This window comes from Carcharhinus amblyrhynchos, chromosome 7 (assembly GCF_965287045.1).
Source record: "Carcharhinus amblyrhynchos chromosome 7, sCarAmb.v2.hapA, whole genome shotgun sequence".
NCBI classification, from domain to species: domain Eukaryota; kingdom Metazoa; phylum Chordata; class Chondrichthyes; order Carcharhiniformes; family Carcharhinidae; genus Carcharhinus; species Carcharhinus amblyrhynchos.
The window spans coordinates 124,589,614-124,609,574 of NC_137330.1; the positions used below are offsets into that span (position 1 = coordinate 124,589,614).

Genomic DNA, 19,961 nt, shown 5'->3' on the forward strand with positions numbered 1-19,961 from the left:
TCTGAATGGCTGGATTAATAATTCAGCTTGTATGTCCCACATTGATCCAAGATCCATAGCCAGCCACATATCCTCAAACAGCAAGCTATGGCCCTCGTGTGAAATTAACAGTGGGGGTATTTTTTCCAAAAATATGTAATATTTTTCAATTTAAGTGTTTTCAACCCGTAGGACTTCCCCTGCTTCACCCAAATTTCCTACATGTCAATAAACCTTCCTCACTCCAAGGGCCTTACAACCTCTTATCCCAGTTTGATCTTTACATGCTGACAACCAACAAGCCTTGGAATCACTTATCATTTATCTCTACTGAAGATTTTATGGTTTATTTTCTCCTCAATGCACAATGGGTTTGGACTTTCAAACTGATTTCACAAAATAATTGCATAGGAATCAGTAAAGAAGCAGTATTTTGACTTTTGCATCCAAATGCTAAGAAAAAGTATTAAAAGTACATTAGATGACAGAGCCAAAAGAGTATCTAAAGAAGACATCTGACAAAACTAGATCTTGTAGAAAGGAAAGCCCTAGCTAATTTCAAGATGATTTCAGGACTGGGTTCTAGCACATACATTACTCACACCATACCACAAAACCTTTGCAAATTACCTTTTCTCAAAGCATTGTCAACAGTTTTCCTTGAAAGATCTGATCTTTAAACACAAATCACATCACTATTCAATCAGATAAAATCAAATATTTAACCCTGATTGCACAACCTTAGGATCAAAGCCATTTGAATTGATATCTTGCTCTTCACAAAGGCAAGTTATATCTTAAATGTTGCTTGCTGAGATTTAGGCTGGCAAAGTACAGTAAGATGGTAAAAATAATAAGTATAGATTTAAGACATTCTATGAGCAGAACCAGACAAAACAATGCTGGCTAACCCTGAAGAACCAAGAAATTAAAATGTATAAAGGAAGAGAACCATGATATTAAAAAATAACCATGGTTATCTCTGCTTTTAAAATTGGCGTCACACGTGCACAGTGAACATACTTAAGAACATAAGAAATAGGAGCAGGAGTAGGCCATCTAGCCCTTCGAGCCTGCCCCGCCATTCAATAAGATCATGGCTGATCTGAAGTGGATCAGTTCCACATTCCCGCCCTCTCCCCATAACCCTTAATTCCATTGTCTGTCAGAAACCTATCTACCCATGACTTAAATATATTCACCGACAATGATCCCAGCTAATTTAGTTTTCATTCTATCGCAAGTTTTCTGAATTCTAAACTTACAATTCTACTTTGATAATATTGTAACGCTCTGCACGGAAGGTACAAGTAAGAACCCTTTACTGATTTTTCACATTTTTCTCCATAACTCTCAACCTAGTTGCGTTAAATCAATGGGAACAATTACATTCAAAAATATTGGTGCTCTGTGGTTCTGAAATATGCCAAACTTCTATCTAGCCATTCCAGAACATTCTGTAGCTGTAAACTGATCAAAGACGAGACAGATCCTTGTACAACTGAATGGGGTAGTTTTATTTATAACGTTTTAACATAGCAATTATGCAAATAAGTATCATTCAAGCAACTTTTGATTACAGTCCATCAAGTTCACAGGGTGTTTCTTTTTTAACATTACTGTTTCAAACAGAATTGTACAGAAATTGCCAATGCAATGATACTGTGATATTTTGTTCAGAGGGGAAATGAGTTCAGTATCTTCCTTTCTTGGTTTCCGTTTCATCAGTTCTGCATTGCTCTATTGACCGTAACAGAAGAAAGTTACTGGAAAAACTAGTAAAATTACAAAGCATAGCATTTACAAAAAAAGTGAAAATCTTAATTTGGGTCCATGCTCTTGTCCTGTCTTACCAACTGACTTCGCACTCAGGATGCTAAGATACACTGGTGAAGTCAATCCATTAGCGGAAACAACACTGCAGAATTGTGAAACAAGAGAACAAAAGACAGACACACAGACTTGACAACACTGTTTAATGCACAATATTGGGAATAAAACAGAATTGAACTATAAACTACTTAAAAAACATCTAATGTTTTATCGTAAATGACAAGATGATTTCTTCTAGCCTGTACAATAACAGCATCCAATTACAGAAGAGCAGTTTGTTTAAAAAAATTGGAAACATATTCCTCCAACCCAGTTTACAAATGTTGCAACACAAAGCCTTCTATCTTCTTAAGCAGCTTAAGTAGTAGTTTAGAAATATCCCACACTTAATCAAACATCGATTTTTTTGAAGTGGAATGCCTGTGCCCTAGGTGCCCGTTGCAACATAATGCAGCACCATGCAAAAAGAAAAAAAATACAATGCTACAGAGCACTTAGAAAATGATTGGAAACCTTTGCTGGAACTTTTACAGCTTGCATACCTAAAAAGAAAAATAACCCCCGACCCCCTCTGCTAAAAGAAAATCACAACCTCTTTAAAAATTAGGAAGGCAGAAATGAGTAGAAATCAAAGCTGAGGCCTACTCTGCAGATCAGAACAAAGATGGTTTTGTGTGCCTCATTATCTTCAATGAATACAATATTTGCAGTTATTTTGCTCTTATGTCAGTGCTACTTTCCAATTTTACTTTGCTGACCGAAGGTTTCTTGCACTTCGGCGACGTGGCTGCTTGGCAGATTCATCTGATTCACGTTTTTCTGTTTTTTTACCAGGATTCTGAGAGGCCAAAGCACCCTTTCCAGTTTGTGCTGCTCGTCTGGAGCAGGTCCGTGAATTACCAGTGCTCTTGCATTCCTCTCTAGTGCCTGCCTTGCTTCTACCACCAGCTTCTGTTAGCTGTGGTTTACTTTCCTTCTGTGCCATTTCTGGTGTGCTCACATTAACATTTTGAAGCACTGGAAGTTGCTCTAAGGTCTTTTCTACACCATCTGCTGTCTGAACTTCAGGGTTGAGGGTGCTAATCTGACTATCATTATTATGCCTGGTTTGATCTGAAATATTAACTTTATTACACTCAGACAGATCTTCCGCTTCAGGAAAGCTGCTCCCACCATAATGTTGACCCTGCTCTGTGACCAGGAAACTCATCTCACTATTATCATGCTGCTGAGCTTGTTGTGAACTGCTCATTTCCCTGCACTGTTCTGCAGGATTTGGAATACTCTGCTCAGCATCTGCACCCGGCTGCTCTGTAAAATGGGTAATCCCCTCACCACCACAAGATTTAATTTGCAAAGTGCCAGTCAGTTTAATTTCTTCCTCAACTGGGATAGGTGCATTTATCACATAATTATCACACAGGTCAGTCTGTACTGAATTGCTCATTTCATTATCTCCAATTTGATCTACTTTATAGCCATCCATTTCTTCAGCCTTCACTGCATCAAATTGTTGATACTGCATGATGCCATCTAATATTGGGTTATTTAATTCTACACTTCCCATTTCATCCATTGGATTGATACTGAACCCAACTTCATATTGCTGTTTTGCAATGCTATCAGATATAAAAGCATCCACTTTTATATCCTTAACCTCACCCACTGGTTCAAAGACATTTAATTCAGTATCACACTGTTCTGGCTGATCGACAATGGCAGCAACATCCACTTCAACATCTTTAACCTCATCCACTGGTTCAGAGATTAAGTCAGTATCACATTGTTCTAGCTGATCTACTGTACTATCTAAGGCAGAGATATCCACTTCAACATCTTTAACCTCATCCATTGGTTCAGAGGTTAAGTCAGTATCACACTGTTCTGGCTGATCTAAATTGTCTTCTAAGGCAGAGGTATCTACTTCCACATCCTTAACCTCATCCACTGATTCAGAGGTTTTTAAGTCAGTATCGCACTGTTCTGGTTGATCTACAGTGCTATCTAAAACATGACCATCTTTTTCCACATCCTCAACTTCTTTTGTTGCAGTAGGAAAAATTAAAACAGCATCGCGATGTTCTAGGTATTGTTCTGCATTACTGTTCAATGTATGAACTTCATCTCTAACCTGTTCATCTTGATTGGAGATGTTCAGGTCATCATTCACAGCACTATCTAGCGTGGGATTATCAACATCGCTGAATTCCATTGCAGTGAGGATACTTAAATTTGTGTCAACACATATAGGATCAACCCGTTCTACACCCTTAACCTGAAGTGCATTTGAACTACTCAAATCACACTGTCGATGTTCTGAATGTTTATCTGATACCACAGCATCAATTTCCACGTACTGAACTTGTTCAACTGTGTTGAAGATGTCATAATGTTGAGACTGTTCAACAGTGTCATCTAATTTGGAGGTATGCAATTCCACATCCTTAGACTCCTTGTCTGAATTGGTGGTTACATCATCACACTGCTGTGGTTGTCCTATAGTGGCTTGTATAATAGAGGCATTCACTTCTTCATCTTCAACTTTTTCTGATGGATTGGTGAACCCTAAGTTGCCATGACCCTCTTCTGGTTGTTCTATAGTGCCAACCATCCATTTTTCAGCTGGGCTCCCTTGTTGCGCAGTTATTTCACTACTTTTATTTTGCAGTTTTGCTACAGAGGTGCTTAAACGATCGTCTTCACATGGCCCCATATCTTGAGTATTTGGTATGTCCATGCTTTTAGACTGTTCACCTGTATCGGTTTCGTTGCTCTGACCTGGGATAGGCTCTCCAGAAGATTTTCCATCCCCGTTTTTGACTTGCCCCGCTGCTGGTTTCAGTGTACCAGGCATCAATTTGGCACCTTGGGCATTGCTGCCAAGTCTATCAGCTGGACCCTTGCCTGAGCTACTGTAGTAAATACCATACAAATCTTTAGCATTAGCAGCAGCTAGGCAGCTTTTAGGTTTCTCTGTTTTCTTGCTGGAGTCAGAGAGAGATACAAGTGGCGGTGGTGGGCGGACTGGAACAGCCAATATGGTTTGCTCACATGCAGAGACTCCAGGAGCTGGTTCTTCAGCCAAACGATCTGGCTCTCGATGTACATCCAGAACACTTCCCTTCAAAGTCACTTCCTCTCCACCAAAGGCCCTGGAGATCACATCAGGAGGCAACAACACTCCAGCCTTAACTACAGGTAGTGGTTTGTTGGAAGCCCCTGAAGACCGAATGGAAAGGAATGTGTCCAAAGGTGCTGGTTTATTGACAGATGACCCACTAGCCTTCCTCAGTGGCATGTTAGCCACAGGAAGATTGGGCCGGATTTTTGCCTGTGTAGTGGTGCTTACTGAAGTGAATGGTACCCATGGGGTGGTGTGAGCGATAAGAGTTTTTCCCGAGAGTTTAATTTCAATGGTCTTGGAGGCAGATTTTCCTCCCTGTCCCTTGCCATCATCTTTTTCCTTGCTACCTTCACTATTTTCTTCCTTGACTCCCACTGTGCTGCTTTTCTCCTCCTCTTTGTCAGGTTTCTTCCAGCTAAATTTGCCAAAGGATGAACCTTGTTCCTCATCTTTCTTGTCTTCAACCTCATCCTTTTTCAGCATCAGTTTTATGCCTGGCTTGTTATTGAGCTCTATTTTGTGGGAGGATGAACGGTCACTTCTTTCCTCTTCCAGCTCAGTGACGCTCTCACGCTCTTCCATATCCAATCGCATTAGCTTTGCCTTCCTCTCATCACTTTCTTCCAGCCTCTTCTGTTTCTGAACTGCTTTCTCATCATCTATTTTCCTTTTCAGGCTTGCCTGACGTCGACGCTCTGTCTCAGAAATCACTACTAAGCCAGCCTGGCGATCTAAGTTTCTTCGCTGTTCATAGACAGGATTCACATTTAAGTATTCCTATGAAAATAATACAGAAAGAAAAGCTGTAATTCTTGGAAAATATACACCATTTACAGTTTTAAAACAAAGAAAAGTTTACTTACGTCTCAAACAACCCATACTTAAAAACTCAACAAAACGTCAGTTGTTCTGTGCAATAATTCTTCTCCTTGACTAAAGGAAGTAAAATAGTTTATTCTTTGGGGAGTTTTTAACACCACACCTCCCCCCCCGATCCCAAACAATCTTCCAATATATTGTCGGTATTTTCTAGAACATCTGAACAACCCTTTCACATCTCAAAACACAACAAATGCATGAGCAAAGATCACAGATCAGTCATATGAAGAGACAATGATGGTGACAGAATGAATAATTAACTCATTAAAGGAACCCTCAAGAAGATGGGGTGAGCAATCTTGGTCAAGTGCAGTTTCTGTGGTGATGGTACTCTTCTTATGCTGTTAAAGGAAGCAGTTTCAGTATTTTGACCCAGCAATGAAGAAGTAATCTACTTCCCAAAGCAGCATGGTACATGATTTGAAAGGGAACTTAAGGTATTGATTTCTCTCCATTTCCGTTCAAGTGGATTTGGGATGTACAGGCTCACCATGGGAACTGAAAGAACATATGCAAAGCATGAAGCAATTTATAAGGATACAGGCTCAGCATAGGTCATTTAAGAATCAAAGTGTAGTATCAGGATGATAAGTAAAAAAGGGGGAAGGAAAGAGAACGATACATGAAGCAGGAAAGAAGATAGATGCTGAGCATGGGGAAAAACATAAAGATACCAGGTAGCATTGGATAAGACAGCATTAAAACTGGTTTTCAGTAAATCGACTTCAAAATCCCCTTTTCCCCCTCATCCCTTTCAAACTAGGACATGGTATGCAGAGACACCTTTTCCTTGGGGAAAAGATGTACTGTGATAGGACTCCATACGCAACTGAAACCTCCCAGCAAAATACCACTTTTTACTTCAGAGTTTTCATCTGAATATCAGTGGGCCCTGTGAATGGGAACAAAGGGGTCAAAAAGAAAAATCACACCCAAGGCAAATCCAGCCTATTTCAACTAAGATCTGGAGTATGATAAATACAGCACCTTTTGGTTTGTACAGGTGAGTCTGACACCATCGAGCTTTCAATGATCAGGCCTATACTGAAATTTTACAGCAGCTTTGTCTTTCTTCTAGAACTGACTGGAGATCTAGCAGTCAAATTTGTGCTTAGTTGGGTGAAAGAAATGCAATTTGACATTAATATGCAAAGTTTCATGGAGCTAGCATCATGGTGCACACACATGTATACACGTGTAAACACACACGCACACACACCACACATATGTGCAGAGTGGATGGCTTTGGATTACATGGGCAAAACACTTTACAAGTTCTTTTTAAGAAAAAATACAATTGCACAGTACATTAGACACCAAGCCTCAATGATACTCCATGCTGAAATTAAACATACAATCGAGGCAAACAAAGCACATCCAAAGCACTACACTCTGCGACAATAAGCAGCAGCATCAGGCCTTCCTGAACTTTTGCACATCCAGAAATATTATCTTCAGTAGCTGTATTACTCCATGTGGTATCTGAGTCATTAAAAATTACACTTTAACTGGCATGGTAGGAAAGAAACTTCTAATATACTTGTGAATAAAATCAAATTGAAGAATTCAAGTTCCCATCTTACACAATTGTTCTGCACAAAGGGCAGTGGGCGTTTCAGTTACTGCTGACATTACCCAAAGACCATGCTTCAATTATTTTGTCATTTCAGGTTTACAGTATTGAGTAGGAAGACAGAAAAATATCACTACTCATAAATAGTGTTATGTTACACCATTTTATTTTGCAATTAATTATCATGGGTCATTAATTCATTTCTGGTCCTTAAAAACCGACTAAATGGGAACACCACTAAATTTTATTTTGATCTTATTTGTACTCATACTGCAGTAAAGTCAAGAAGAAACACAAAAAGCCCTGCTTAGACATGTGTGAGCTGCAGTTGAATTGTTTTTATATTAGTTGGTCCATAAAGTCAAGACTGGTCAAAAATAGCCATTTTTTCCTTCCATGGAGTTTTATTTCCACTTAAAAAGTATTATAACAATGATTGAGGAATACTTCACCATGTATTGTTGGATATTGAAACTTGTCCAACACCAAATCCATTTGCGTTAGAAAACAGAATAGCTCTGATAGTTGGGAATGGCATCAAAGCTGTTCTCTCCAATCACTGTGTATTTTGAACACAGGTATTGGCATCCCCTAAAAGCTTCATAAATAATTTCCATCAAATGGAAATGAGATGCTTCATAGAAAATGCAAGTGCTTGTCCTTCTTGCATCATATCTGCAAAAAGATATTTTGAAAAATAAACTCAATTAAAACAAACTTGCATTTTTATAGCACCTTTCACAATCTCAGGATGTCCCAAAGAACTTTAATGTTAGTGTATTAGAAGTGTGGCTACTGTTGTAATGTAGGAATTACAACATGGAAAGTATGAAACATTTGTGTGTGCCATACAGTGCATATATGCCTTAAAGAGTATGTGCTTTAGATAGAAAGAACACATAACTAGTGTACTATGTCCCCACGTTGCTATCTCCATTCTGGAAATGCTTTATAATCTGTTTTCTTCCTAACCTTATACTTATCATTGTGACCACGTGATTTGACATGATCTTCAGCACAGATCTGATCTCCATAGAACTCTTCACAGAGCTGGCAGTAAAATCCTGTGACTGGCATCAGAAATTCTGAACCTGAGGCAAGGACAAGTATACAGTCAGGAGATTAGATGAAATACAGAAAATAATTCATCTATTGTATGTCACAAGAACACAATCCCCAGATTTTTAATATATTTAGTTGGTGGTGCTGTATTCCAAGCTATACATATCTACAAGATGCCACCCTGATTAGAGCCCTTCGGCAGGTTGACAATCCCCTTTTCCCAAATGGCAATGAAGTGTTAGACCATGTGTTATAGTCATTCATGGTTTGTTGAGACCACGGCCAAGTTGAACACCAATGAAGAGGATTAATTGATCTATTGGGCAACGAACCTAGTCTCATCCTCATTTGTATCTTCAGATGTGCATTATATAGCGATCAGGTCTTTTCCCACCGAGTCAATAAGGTGCTGAAGCCAATTGCAACAATCTCTGCATGTGTACAGTTTCAATATTTGTAGATCAACTCTGATTATTACCCAAACTAACCTGCCTTATGACAGATGGTTCCCTTACGTAGAACCATGCAACAACTGGAATTTTGAACAAGAACTGAGGTAGAGATTAAAGGGAAATACTGAAGAATTATATCAGGATCTCGTCCCCCACTGGCCAAGCACAAGTACCTATCCTACTTCACTGTATGAAGAACATGAAAAGTAACTAGGCACAAATATGTAGCTGAATTCCAAACTGAGTTCAATTCTCCAACTCCTCTTTCCATAAAGCAGCTAACTATAGTAAAGCAGTCAGGATAGTTGGCAAAACGAAATAAAACACAAACTCACCTTTTGCTGGCAGTGTTATTTTATCAGTTCGTTTAACAGAAGCATTTTTGTCTTCACTTGACATCTTTGCTGTCCATGGTCGATCATAAGGATCCAGTGTCTAGTTGCATAGTGACAGAGGTACATGGTGGATTTGTACATTAATTTATACAGAGTACAACTAGTACATACCAGGAAATACAATTACTCGTTACAACACAACAATACATTACAGGTGTGTATCAAATGCATTTTTCACATTGTAGTTTATCGATGCACTTGCTGTGGAAAATATAAAAACAGATCAGAATGGAAAGGACCAAGGAAAAGATGAACTTTTTTTTGTAAACTGCTTTAAACAGAGAAAGCTGTATTACAGAATTCTACATATTGAACTCTGGGTTTCATACCACCTTCCATTTATTGCATTAGCTACTGGAAAAGGTTTGTAGCTGATATTGCGAATTTGGAAACGAATTGCAAGTTGGTTTTCAATTTTTGAAAATCAAAGAGACATGCCCAGTGTTCCAAATACAGGACAATAGGTTTCTGTGTAGAGACAGCAAATGTGCAGTTTGGCACAAGCTAATTTTGCATGTTAAGGATTTTAAATTACACCTTTTAAAACAGACAAAGGGACAGCACAGGTACACAACATCCGTTCATAACCTCCAAACCGCAATTTCAAGACTTAACATTTTTTGAAATTCAACAAATCTCTCTTCCTTTGAATACCAGATATAAATTTGATATTTATGTTTCTCCCCCTTCAACGTGAGAAAAGAACAATTGAAATATAAAGCTTGACTTATTGTATAAAATTCAAGTTTAAAAAGCCAGCATACTGCAGAAATGTAGGTTGAGTTGTTGTAATAAATTCCAGAAGTTATACAACATTTTCAGGATTTTTCATTTATTAAATTCTAATACATGTTTCCCATTTGACTCTTTAGTTTTGGGAGTTTCATTCTCTGCAAAACTGAAGACTTCCCTTTGCTGCTACTTCTTCCTTGACATTTCATGAATTTTTTTTGACCCATCCCTCATTACCAAACAATGAAGTATCACCTCACAAATATTGTTATTTAAAAGCTAAGACTTTCCCTGGTCTTCAACTTCTCTCGTTACTTCAAATGTTATAACTGTAACCAAGTTGATCCTGGATTTTAAACCATCACTGTCATTCAAATTTTTTTGCAGCATCATACCTACATTTTCACAATTGTTGTATCTCTCTAAACAATCAATAATTTAAAAAGTATTTTTAGAGAAGTTTCTAGGATTGTAATCTTTTTGTTGATTTTTCAGTTTTGGTAGGAAATTTTAATGATTTGGCATTTGGGATGGGTGGGGTCAACTATTTGTACTTCCCAGAGTTTTCCTGATTTGACTCAAATAGAATAAACTCAAAACTTCTCTATTTTAAACTGCTTTACTTTTTCTTTTATTTAATTCAATTTCCAAACAAATTATAGCTTGCCCATGATACATTTTCCACTGTGTTGCCTACATGAAGTGTGACTTTTCAAATTAAACTTTTGTGCAACTAACAGAAAACGGTGTATATACGCACCTGCCTATGTCGTTTGTTATGCATGTGAGTGAAAAAGTCAAACAGTGTCCCACAAATGGTGTTGCAATTTTTGCACCAGTGGTTCCCTGCATCATAGTATTCGTACACACCCCCAGATTCTGGAAGGTTGGCACGGAGCTTCTTTGTTTTAGCATCCAACTCCTCCAAAGATCCTTTTCTTGTTGAAATCTCCTGTATTAAGACCCACAGAGATAGTCATATTCCAAAGCACAAATCAAATTTCAAACAAGTCCAAATTCACATGGTAACTCCCTTAAAAAGGCCGTCATGATATAATAATAATGTGCCATGTGGCCTTCCATCTGAACTGTTGGAATTGAAGTTGGGTGTTAAATATGTAACAGTTCTGGATCACTGTCATGATCTGCAGACAGCTGCTTCAGGAATGGTTGAGTGGGGGAGAAAGAGGAAGCTGGAATGATTTTTATATTTAGGGTCAAAAGAGCTGGGAATAGTTGTCCCATCTAAATAAACAGAAATGTTTGCTGCTGCTGCAGGAGATAAAGCCATTAACAAAATAAAAATGGAAACAGAAATGTAATTTTTCAATTAAGACAAAATATGGCCAAGATTATATTATGACGTCCTTTGTACGGGTCCAACTTGTTCAGCATATTTTGATAAGTACTTTTTGAATAAGTGTTTCAAAAGTCACTACCTTTGACGATGACAACTTTTCTTCTTTTAGCAGCACTTTTTCCAAGATATCATCTTTCCGTTTGTCAGACGATTTAAAACTTTTATCTTGAATCACCACCCCCAAGATTTGAGCCACTTTCTCCAGCTCAGATAGCTTTTTAATCGTCTCCTCAACCTGCTTGCGAACTAAAGACATCTGGCGCACAATGTCTTCCTGGAGCTTGCCATTTTCAACAAGAAGAGGATCCTTGTGTCCATCTTTCTCACGACGTTTCTTTCTTAGCAATTCTCCTTTGCACATTTAAGGTGGAAGGGAGAGGTGAAGATTTAGTTTCAAAACTTATCACCTCATTTAATGCACACCCCTTGAGTATATCCCCAGTTAATAACAGTGGATTCACCAAGTTTTTCAGCTTATTCCATTCTCCATTGACCAAGGGGAGTGTAGGTCAATGAAGTTGCTGTACAAGTTCAGAGACGATTGGTGTTCTGTGGCTAGGTGGTTTGTGGGTTCAAGTTCCACCTAGAGGGGTGGGGCTGAAACACCCATTTGTTAACTACAGCAGAAATTATTACATTAAAGAGGCTCTGTCCTCAGCATTTGAAGAGGTTCCCTTCCACCTCTGTTGATTGGCAGTATAGACTCCACTTAGTCAATACCCCAGCCAGATGTCTTTTGGTTGTTGTTTTCCTCCCCTGTTTCCCCACTGCTTCAACATAAAAATCTTGGCAATAAACCAATGTTCATAGTGATTCTTACCTTGTTACAATGATGTGTTCATAGTACAGTATGCAACAGTTAGCTCATCTTCCTAAGTACAAAACTCAACACAGTAGCCTGCAAAGTGGCTACTACTGACATTTCAGTACACAAAAATGAAAAAAAAGGTTTTTTTTTAAATACACTACAAAGTAAACAAATCCCACAATAAAGCAAAAATGATGGCCGAACATATACAGCAAGGAACAGTATGACTAACCACTATTATTTTATGGAATAAGGATTTAAAGGACAAGGTGGCTATTTTAAAGCAGCTGGTCAATAAAAGGATGACAGAAATAAACATTTGTAGCAACTTCTGTATAAAACATGCAGAACAGTTTAGCACAGAGTCGAAGGAGGCAGGCCCATGCCAATTTCTACCTTGTTGCTTTCGAAGCTTCTGTAGCTCATTTGCAAGATAATCCAGACGTTTCTGCCGAGCTTCTTTCTCTTTCAGGAGCTTCCCTTTCTCTTCCAAAACCTGGAATTAAACCAATGTGACGTTCACTTTACACTATAACCATATAGAGCATACCACCTAACTCACCAAGCACACAGTCACTAAACCACAGGCTAAGTAACTATTTACTGAGAGAAACAAACTGGGAGAACTCTCACTTTTGGGTCTAGCATTGAAAGCAAGGCTAATTGTGCAATAAAGATGATGAGAAAGACAGAGGGTGCAAGAAAGAAAGAGAACAGAAAAGATATACACACACAAACATTGTCTATGGCAGTACAACATATATAGTAGAGGCCTAATGGCTCAATCTGTGTCACAAAGTTTATTTTTCAGTACTGATCTCACCTGATCCAGTGTGCTCAGAATCATGCTCTGCTCATCACTTTTCTGATGATATCAATGAGCAATTCATCAGGAAAGCAATCTTCACATTCCAACGACCATCATCTTGTGTTTTAATCGTATGTATGACATATGTTTTCAATCAGTATGTATGAACATATGAACATACAAGATAGGGGCAGAAGTAGATCAATCAGCCCCCCAAACCTGCTTCACCATTCATTAAGATAATGGCTGATCGGTTCATGTTTTGAGTTTCACATTCTCCCCTTTCCATGATAACCTTTGATTCCCTTGCCTAACAAGAATCTATAAGAGCCTTAAAAATATTCAGTGACCCCGTTTCTTCTGAGACACAGTCCCAAAGTCGCACAACCTTCTGAAAAAAGTTTTCATTTCTCTCCTGCATTACCATCCCAGTTTCCGAGTTTACATAATATCCAACAATAAGCTGATCAGAATATCCACTGTCCAGCAGAATATCTTTGATGAGCTTTATTTCGGCATCAAGCCAGCAATGTGAGCAAATAGCTAGGGTACTATTTATGAGATTGCTGATAAAGCTAAGCTTATAGCACATGGAATTATTTGGCATCCCAAAGTTTATGTTGACAGAAAAAGATCAGTTTGTGGAAAACAGTGGTGGAGAATCCATTCATTGACTTCTTAAAGAGAGCATGTTAGACTGTTCCATCTCAAAAAATGCCAATCAGAATTCCTTCTCTCCTGTAGTATAAATTATTGTGATTGGCATTTTTGCATTTGTCTTAATGAGTGAAAGACAAAAAATTTTGGCATGTTTTTCTACTCAACAATATTTAAGTTCTGTACTATCAATTAACTGCTAAGTAAATATTTCAATGACAAGATGATTTAAAAAATTCTGAAACTACAAATTGAAAAAAATGAAATATTGGGGAAAATTTAGTTCTATAAGTTACCAAACTTCCTTATTTCTGTTTGTATTTTCAGCAGGGTCTTCAAACTAAGTTACTTTCTTTTTTGCCAACTTACAGGTGGTTGTTTTTAAACATTCTTCGTATATTGTGTAAACTTTTACATAAGGCCTGCCTCCCTCACTTGAAACATGACCTTTAGAACCAGGTGTGAACTTTGCTTCATTTATAAGAACATAAGAAATAGGAGCAGGAGTAGGCCATCTAGCCCTTCGAGCCTGCCCCGCCATTCAATAAGATCATGGCTGATCTGTCGTGGCTCAGTTCCACTTTCCCGCCCTCTCCCCATAACCCTTAATCCCCTCTCTTATCAAGAACCCATCAACCAGCTTCTTAAAAATATTTAGCGAGGCAGCCTCCACCACTTCAGCGGGCAGAGAATTCCAGAGATTCGCCACCCTTTGAGTGAAGAAGTTCCTCCACAACTCCGTTCTAAACCGCCTCCCCTTTATCTTGAGGCTGTGCCCCCTAGTCCTACTGTCTTTTTTGAGCAGGAAGAGTCTCTCCACCTCTATCCTATCCATCCCATTCATCATCTTATATGTCTCAATGAGATCTCCCCTCATTCTTCTAAACTCTAACGAGTACAAGCCTAGTTTATTCAGCCTCTCCTCATAGCTCAATCCCCTCAACTCCGGTATCAGCCTAGTAAACCTCCTCTGCACTCCCTCCAAGGCCAAAATATCCTTGCGCAGGTGCGGCGCCCAAAACTGCACACAGTACTCCAGCTGCGGCCTCACCAATGCCCTATACAGCTGCAGCAAGACCTCCCTACTTTTATATTCAATCCCCTCGCTATGAAGGCCAGCATCCCATTAGCCTTCCTGACCACCTGCTGCACCTGCAAGCTGGGTTTTTGCGACTCATGCACAAGGACCCCGAGGTCCCTCTGCACCGTCGCCTGCTGCAGTTTTTCGCCACGTAAGTAATAGTCCTTCCTACCATTCTTCCTACCAAAGTGGACCACCTCGCACTTGCCAACATTAAATTCCATTTGCCATTTCCTGGCCCATTCGCCCAGCCTATCTAGATCCTTCTGCAGACTCTCCACACCCTCCGCACAATTTGCCTTTCCCCCAATCTTGGTGTCATCAGCAAATTTCGACACCCTACACTCAGTTCCCTCCTCCTACAATTTGGGTCAAACATTGTCACTTGGGGCGCAGTCAATGAGTTAGGATCAGATTACATTGTCACAATAGTACATGTCAGCACACAAGCAGTCTTTATAACCAAGCCTTACCAATTCTGACAAGAGTCGGTTCATGTTTTACAAATGGTTCAGTGAACTGAAACGATACGACAGATTGGCAGAGTTAGTATTTCAGGTCTGCGATCTTTCATCACAGTTTCATTAAAGTTTCTCTCTCTCCATAGATGCTGTCAGATCAGAGTGTTTCCAGAATTTTCAAATTTCTAGCATAGGGATTTTGCTCTTGTTTGACAGATTGGCAAGCGGTTGAGTAATAAACTAATGTGAAACAAGCTTTTAAATTTATTTCTGAGCTCCATTAGTTATCTCTATTTTACAAAGTTGTTGAGGTTAATTCTCTCTATAATTGCAGTTGTATATATTAAAATTTCAAACTGTAGCTCACGTGCCCCAGTTTTAAGTTCCTAAAAATATGAGTTCTGAAGAACAGTTGTATCATTAAGTCTGTTTTGCTCTACACAAATGCCACCAGACCTGCTGAATTTATCCAGAATTTATTTGCAGTATTTTGCTTTTATCCCAATATTAAGTTCTTTATGTTCTCCTCTACATAGAGCATGTTTTTAAAAAGTTGAATGTTGGCACTGAACCAGAATCCGAGAGTACATTATGAAGCCAGACTAGACCTCAACAATTTTTCTACTTTGGCATAAATGTGAGGAAGAGATGCTTAGCTGCAGGACAAATTCTACTGACAAATTAGGGATCTGTAATCAAAACCTGTTTTTATCCATAACGCAGTTTAAGTATAACTTTAACAAAATAAGTTGAACAACCTTTAAACATGAAAAGAAACAGCTCTAATTTCTAAGTTATCACTATCTTAGTTCCAAATGGCCAACATTCTTCTTTCTGACTTAAAACTCTAAATATAGTTAGTAATCACAAATGTACTTGCTATAATAAGAGTAGACAGCTGTGGAATTTTCAAAGCTTTCCAAAAGCCTGCAAAATTTTCTTTAATTTCAACAAGAATAGCCAAACTCCCAATTTCTTTCCAGGACTGCATACAAGCCACCACCACATGTGACCCTGTCGATCACTAATCTGAGATCCCGGGGAACTTTACCTAACCTCTTGCAAGGTTGCAATGAATGATTATCATTCTTTCCCAGCACGTGAGCTGTGTTCCTTCCAGACATACTGACCATCTGTAGGAAAAACTGAACTTCAAAATATTCTCCTGAAACACACAAAGCCACTCTTTTGCACAATTTCATCACAGGCACCTTTATAACTGCTGTCTATGAAAATTGTCATATTCTCTGTGTACGTAAGAAATAGGAGAAAGGGATGAATTTTTGGCCCTTGAAGCTTTCTCTGCCTTTCTGTAAAATCATGGCTTATCTACCTCCATTCTGCTTTCTGGCTGTATACCCATGCCCCTTGATTTGGAATAATGGTAGGAAGGACTATTACTTACGGGGCGAAAAACTGCAGCAGGCGACGGTGCAGAGGGACCTCGGGGTCCTTGTGCATGAGTTGTAAAAACCCAGCCTGCAGGTGCAGCAGGTGGTCAGGAAGGCGAATGGGATGCTGGCCTTCATAGTGAGGGGGATTGAATATAAAAGTAGGGAGGTCTTGCTGCAGCTGTATAGGGCATTGGTGAGGCTGCAGCTGGAGTACTGTGTGCAGTTTTGGTCGCCGCACTTACGCAAGGATATTTTGGCCATGGAGGGAGTGCAGAGGAGGTTTACTAGGCTGATGCCGGAGTTGAGGGGGTTGAGCTATGAGGAGAGGCTGAATAAACTAGGCTTGTGCTCGTTAGAGTTTAGAAGAATGAGGGGAGATCTCATTGAGACGTATAACATGATGAAAGGGATGGATAGGATAGAGGTGGAGAGACTCTTCCCGCTCAGAAAGGACAGTAGGACTAGGGGGCACAGCCTCAAGATAAAGGGGGGGGCGGTTTAGAATGGAGTTGAGGAGGAACTTCTTCACTCAAGGGTGGTGAATCTCTGGAATTCTCTGCCCGTTGAAGTGGTGGAGGCTGCCTCGCTAAATATTTTTAAGACGCAGGTTGATGGGTTTTTGATAAGTGAGGGGATTACGGGTTATGGGGAGAGGGCGGGAATGTGGAACTGAGCCACGACAGATCAGCCATGATCTTACTGAATGGCGGGGCAGGCTCGAAGGGCTAGATGGCCTACTCCTGCTCCTATTTCTTATGTTCTTAAAATGTTTCAGGAAATCTATGAGTTTCAAAGTTTTACCTAAATTAGCTCATTTTACATGCAGGGTATTTTTTTAAGAGGATTTTTAAAAAACGTCCCACCATTAAGGCCGGCGACGATTGTGGCGCTTCCTCCTGTTGTGAATCTAAAAAATTATGGCTGGCCTGAAACTCAAGTTGATGGAGGGTAGAACCTATCTAAAATTCTGGCTGTTTCCTAACTTTCAAGTCTCATTCATCCATCACCCCTCTGCTGACTGACTTACAATGTTGCTCTGTTCAGCCATACCATGATTTTAAAATTCTCAACCCTCTTTACAAATTCCTCCATAGTCTCATTCCAGCCTTCAGGAATCTGTGCTCCTTCAATTCTGGCCATGCCATCAGTTGCAAGAATTTCTTCTCTAAGCCCTCCTCGACCATACTTTCCTCCCCTTGACATGCTCCTGAAAACATAAATCTCTGATCAAGTTTCTGGTCATTTGTCTGCCTAAGTGATTATGACTTAGTGTCAACTTTAAGTTAATAAAAGCCAATAAGTTAACAGTGAAGTACCTTAGGACTTTTTAGTGTTACAGGTACAAAGAGGTACTTGTGATAATGGTGGAAACTATACCCTGGGTCACAAATGGAAGAAATACAATTCTAAATATGTACTGTACATCGCTAAACAGAGGGATAATAAAAGAGAAATTGGTACAATTAGAGAGATGCTCATCATGTTTACTGATTAGTAGCAAGTAGCTTGTGTTAACACTGTAATGAAGTTATTGTGAAAATCCCCTAGTCATCACACCCTGCGCCTGTGTGGGTACACTGAGGGAGAATTTAGCACGGTCAATGCACCTAAACAGCACATCTTTCGAGTTGTGGGGGGGAAACCCGCGCAGAACATGCAGACTCCAATCCAACCTGGGTCCCTGGTGCTGTAAGGCAGCATTGCTAACCACTCATGACAGCTCAATAATATTGTATGATCTGAAATTTCCTGGAAGGATGAAATAAAGGCTTTGCATGCAGTCATGACAACAATACTGTCTCACCAGGCTGCTTTACAACTATTGTTTTTGTAAACAAATATAGATTGGCAGACCTTAATATAATTTCATCTGAACAAAGATTTTTTTATATATAGTTTATTCCAATTCAATCCAATCAAAGCAAATCCACTTCAGAGTCCCAACAAGTTGGGACATTCCCAATCCAAGCTGACAATACAGGGCTCTCACCTCCTGTCTTGGGCTTGATCTATATGATCCAAGCTGATTGGATAGGCATTGCTTCTTCTCCTCCAAGGCTTGATCTTATTTGCACCTTAGCCAAAAGACCAAGATGTCGCTTGAAAAAAATTGCTTCAAATGAAGCTGAAATGTAACCTAACGACTTCAACCAAGCACAGCATGTCGATACTATAGTTGATCTTAGCCAAAAGGCCGAGAAGTTTTCCAGGACGCCCCAATAAAGTTTGTTACATAAATTTATTGTTTATGATGAGGAACCCAACATTTATTTCAGTTGCTTTTTGTCACTTAACCAACAATGCTCATATCTACCCCAACCTAGTCATCCCTATATCCACTGGTTTCCCTTTATCTGCTAATCCTATACTCAATAACGTCAAATAGATTCCTCAACCACAATTTTTGTTTCATAAAGACAAAAGACATGGTGACTCAGTCGAACAGATTCCAGCATTAGGGTCTGCAGCTCACCACCACTATCTCATGAGCAATTAGGGATGGGCAATAAATGCTGCCCTAGCTACATCCCATAAATGATTTTTTAAAAAGTTCCAGGTAACTCCTGTCTTACTGGCCTGTGGTGACCAGTTTTCTCTATCCCTTCTTTCTTGCAGTATGACATGGTTGTGGGGAAGGTGATGGCCAAGTGGTATTATCATAGACTATTAATCTAGAAACTCAGCTGATGTTCTGGGGACTCGGATTCAAATCCCGCCATGGCAGACGCTGGAATTTGAATTCAATCAAGAAAAATTATTTGGAATTAAGAATCTACTGAAGATCATGAAATTACAGTCGATATGTGGTTCACTAATGTCCCTCAGGAAAGGAAACCTGTCATCCTTACCCTGTCTCGCCTATATGTGACTCCAAAGCAACAGCAGTGTGTTACATAGAACATTACAGAACAGTACAGGCCCTTTGGCCCTTAATGTTGTGCCAAGCTATGTCCAATCCCGAGATCAAGCTATCCCACTCCCTATCATTCTGGTGTGCTCCATGTGCCTATTCAATAACTGCTTGAAAGTTCCTAAAGTGTCTGACACCACTATTACAGCAGGCAGTGCATTCCACAACCTAACCACTCTTTGAGTAAAGAACCTACCTCAGACATCCCTCTGATATCTCGCACCATGAACCTTATAGTTATGCCCTTAGTAACAACTACATCCATCCGAGGAAATAGAATGGGTGTTCAGAGACTATCTATCCCCCTCATCATCTTATAAACCTCTATTAAGTCGCCTCTCATCTTCCTCCGCTCCAACGAGAAAAGCCCCAACTTCCTCAACCTTTCCTCATAAGACCTACCCTCCAAACCAGGCAGCATCCTGGTAAATCTCCCCTGCACTCTCTCCAAT

The 19,961-nt window shown here is 39.5% G+C and overlaps 1 protein-coding gene across 1 annotated transcript in view; it reads right to left on the bottom strand.

Annotated features, from left to right (window-relative positions):
- Nucleotides 1-1,472: 1,472 nt before the first annotated feature.
- znf318 (zinc finger protein 318) overlaps nt 1,473-19,961 on the bottom strand; it is a 75,346-nt gene continuing 56,857 nt past the window's right edge. The window contains exons 3-8 of the mRNA XM_080193096.1: nt 12,594-12,693; nt 11,469-11,740; nt 10,790-10,981; nt 9,238-9,337; nt 8,361-8,479; nt 1,473-5,713 (exon numbers count right to left, since the gene is read on the bottom strand). Coding sequence (XP_080049222.1) covers nt 2,558-5,713; nt 8,361-8,479; nt 9,238-9,337; nt 10,790-10,981; nt 11,469-11,740; nt 12,594-12,693 — 3,939 coding nt within the window. The 3' untranslated portion in view covers nt 1,473-2,557. The remainder of the gene's footprint in view (nt 5,714-8,360; nt 8,480-9,237; nt 9,338-10,789; nt 10,982-11,468; nt 11,741-12,593; nt 12,694-19,961) is intronic.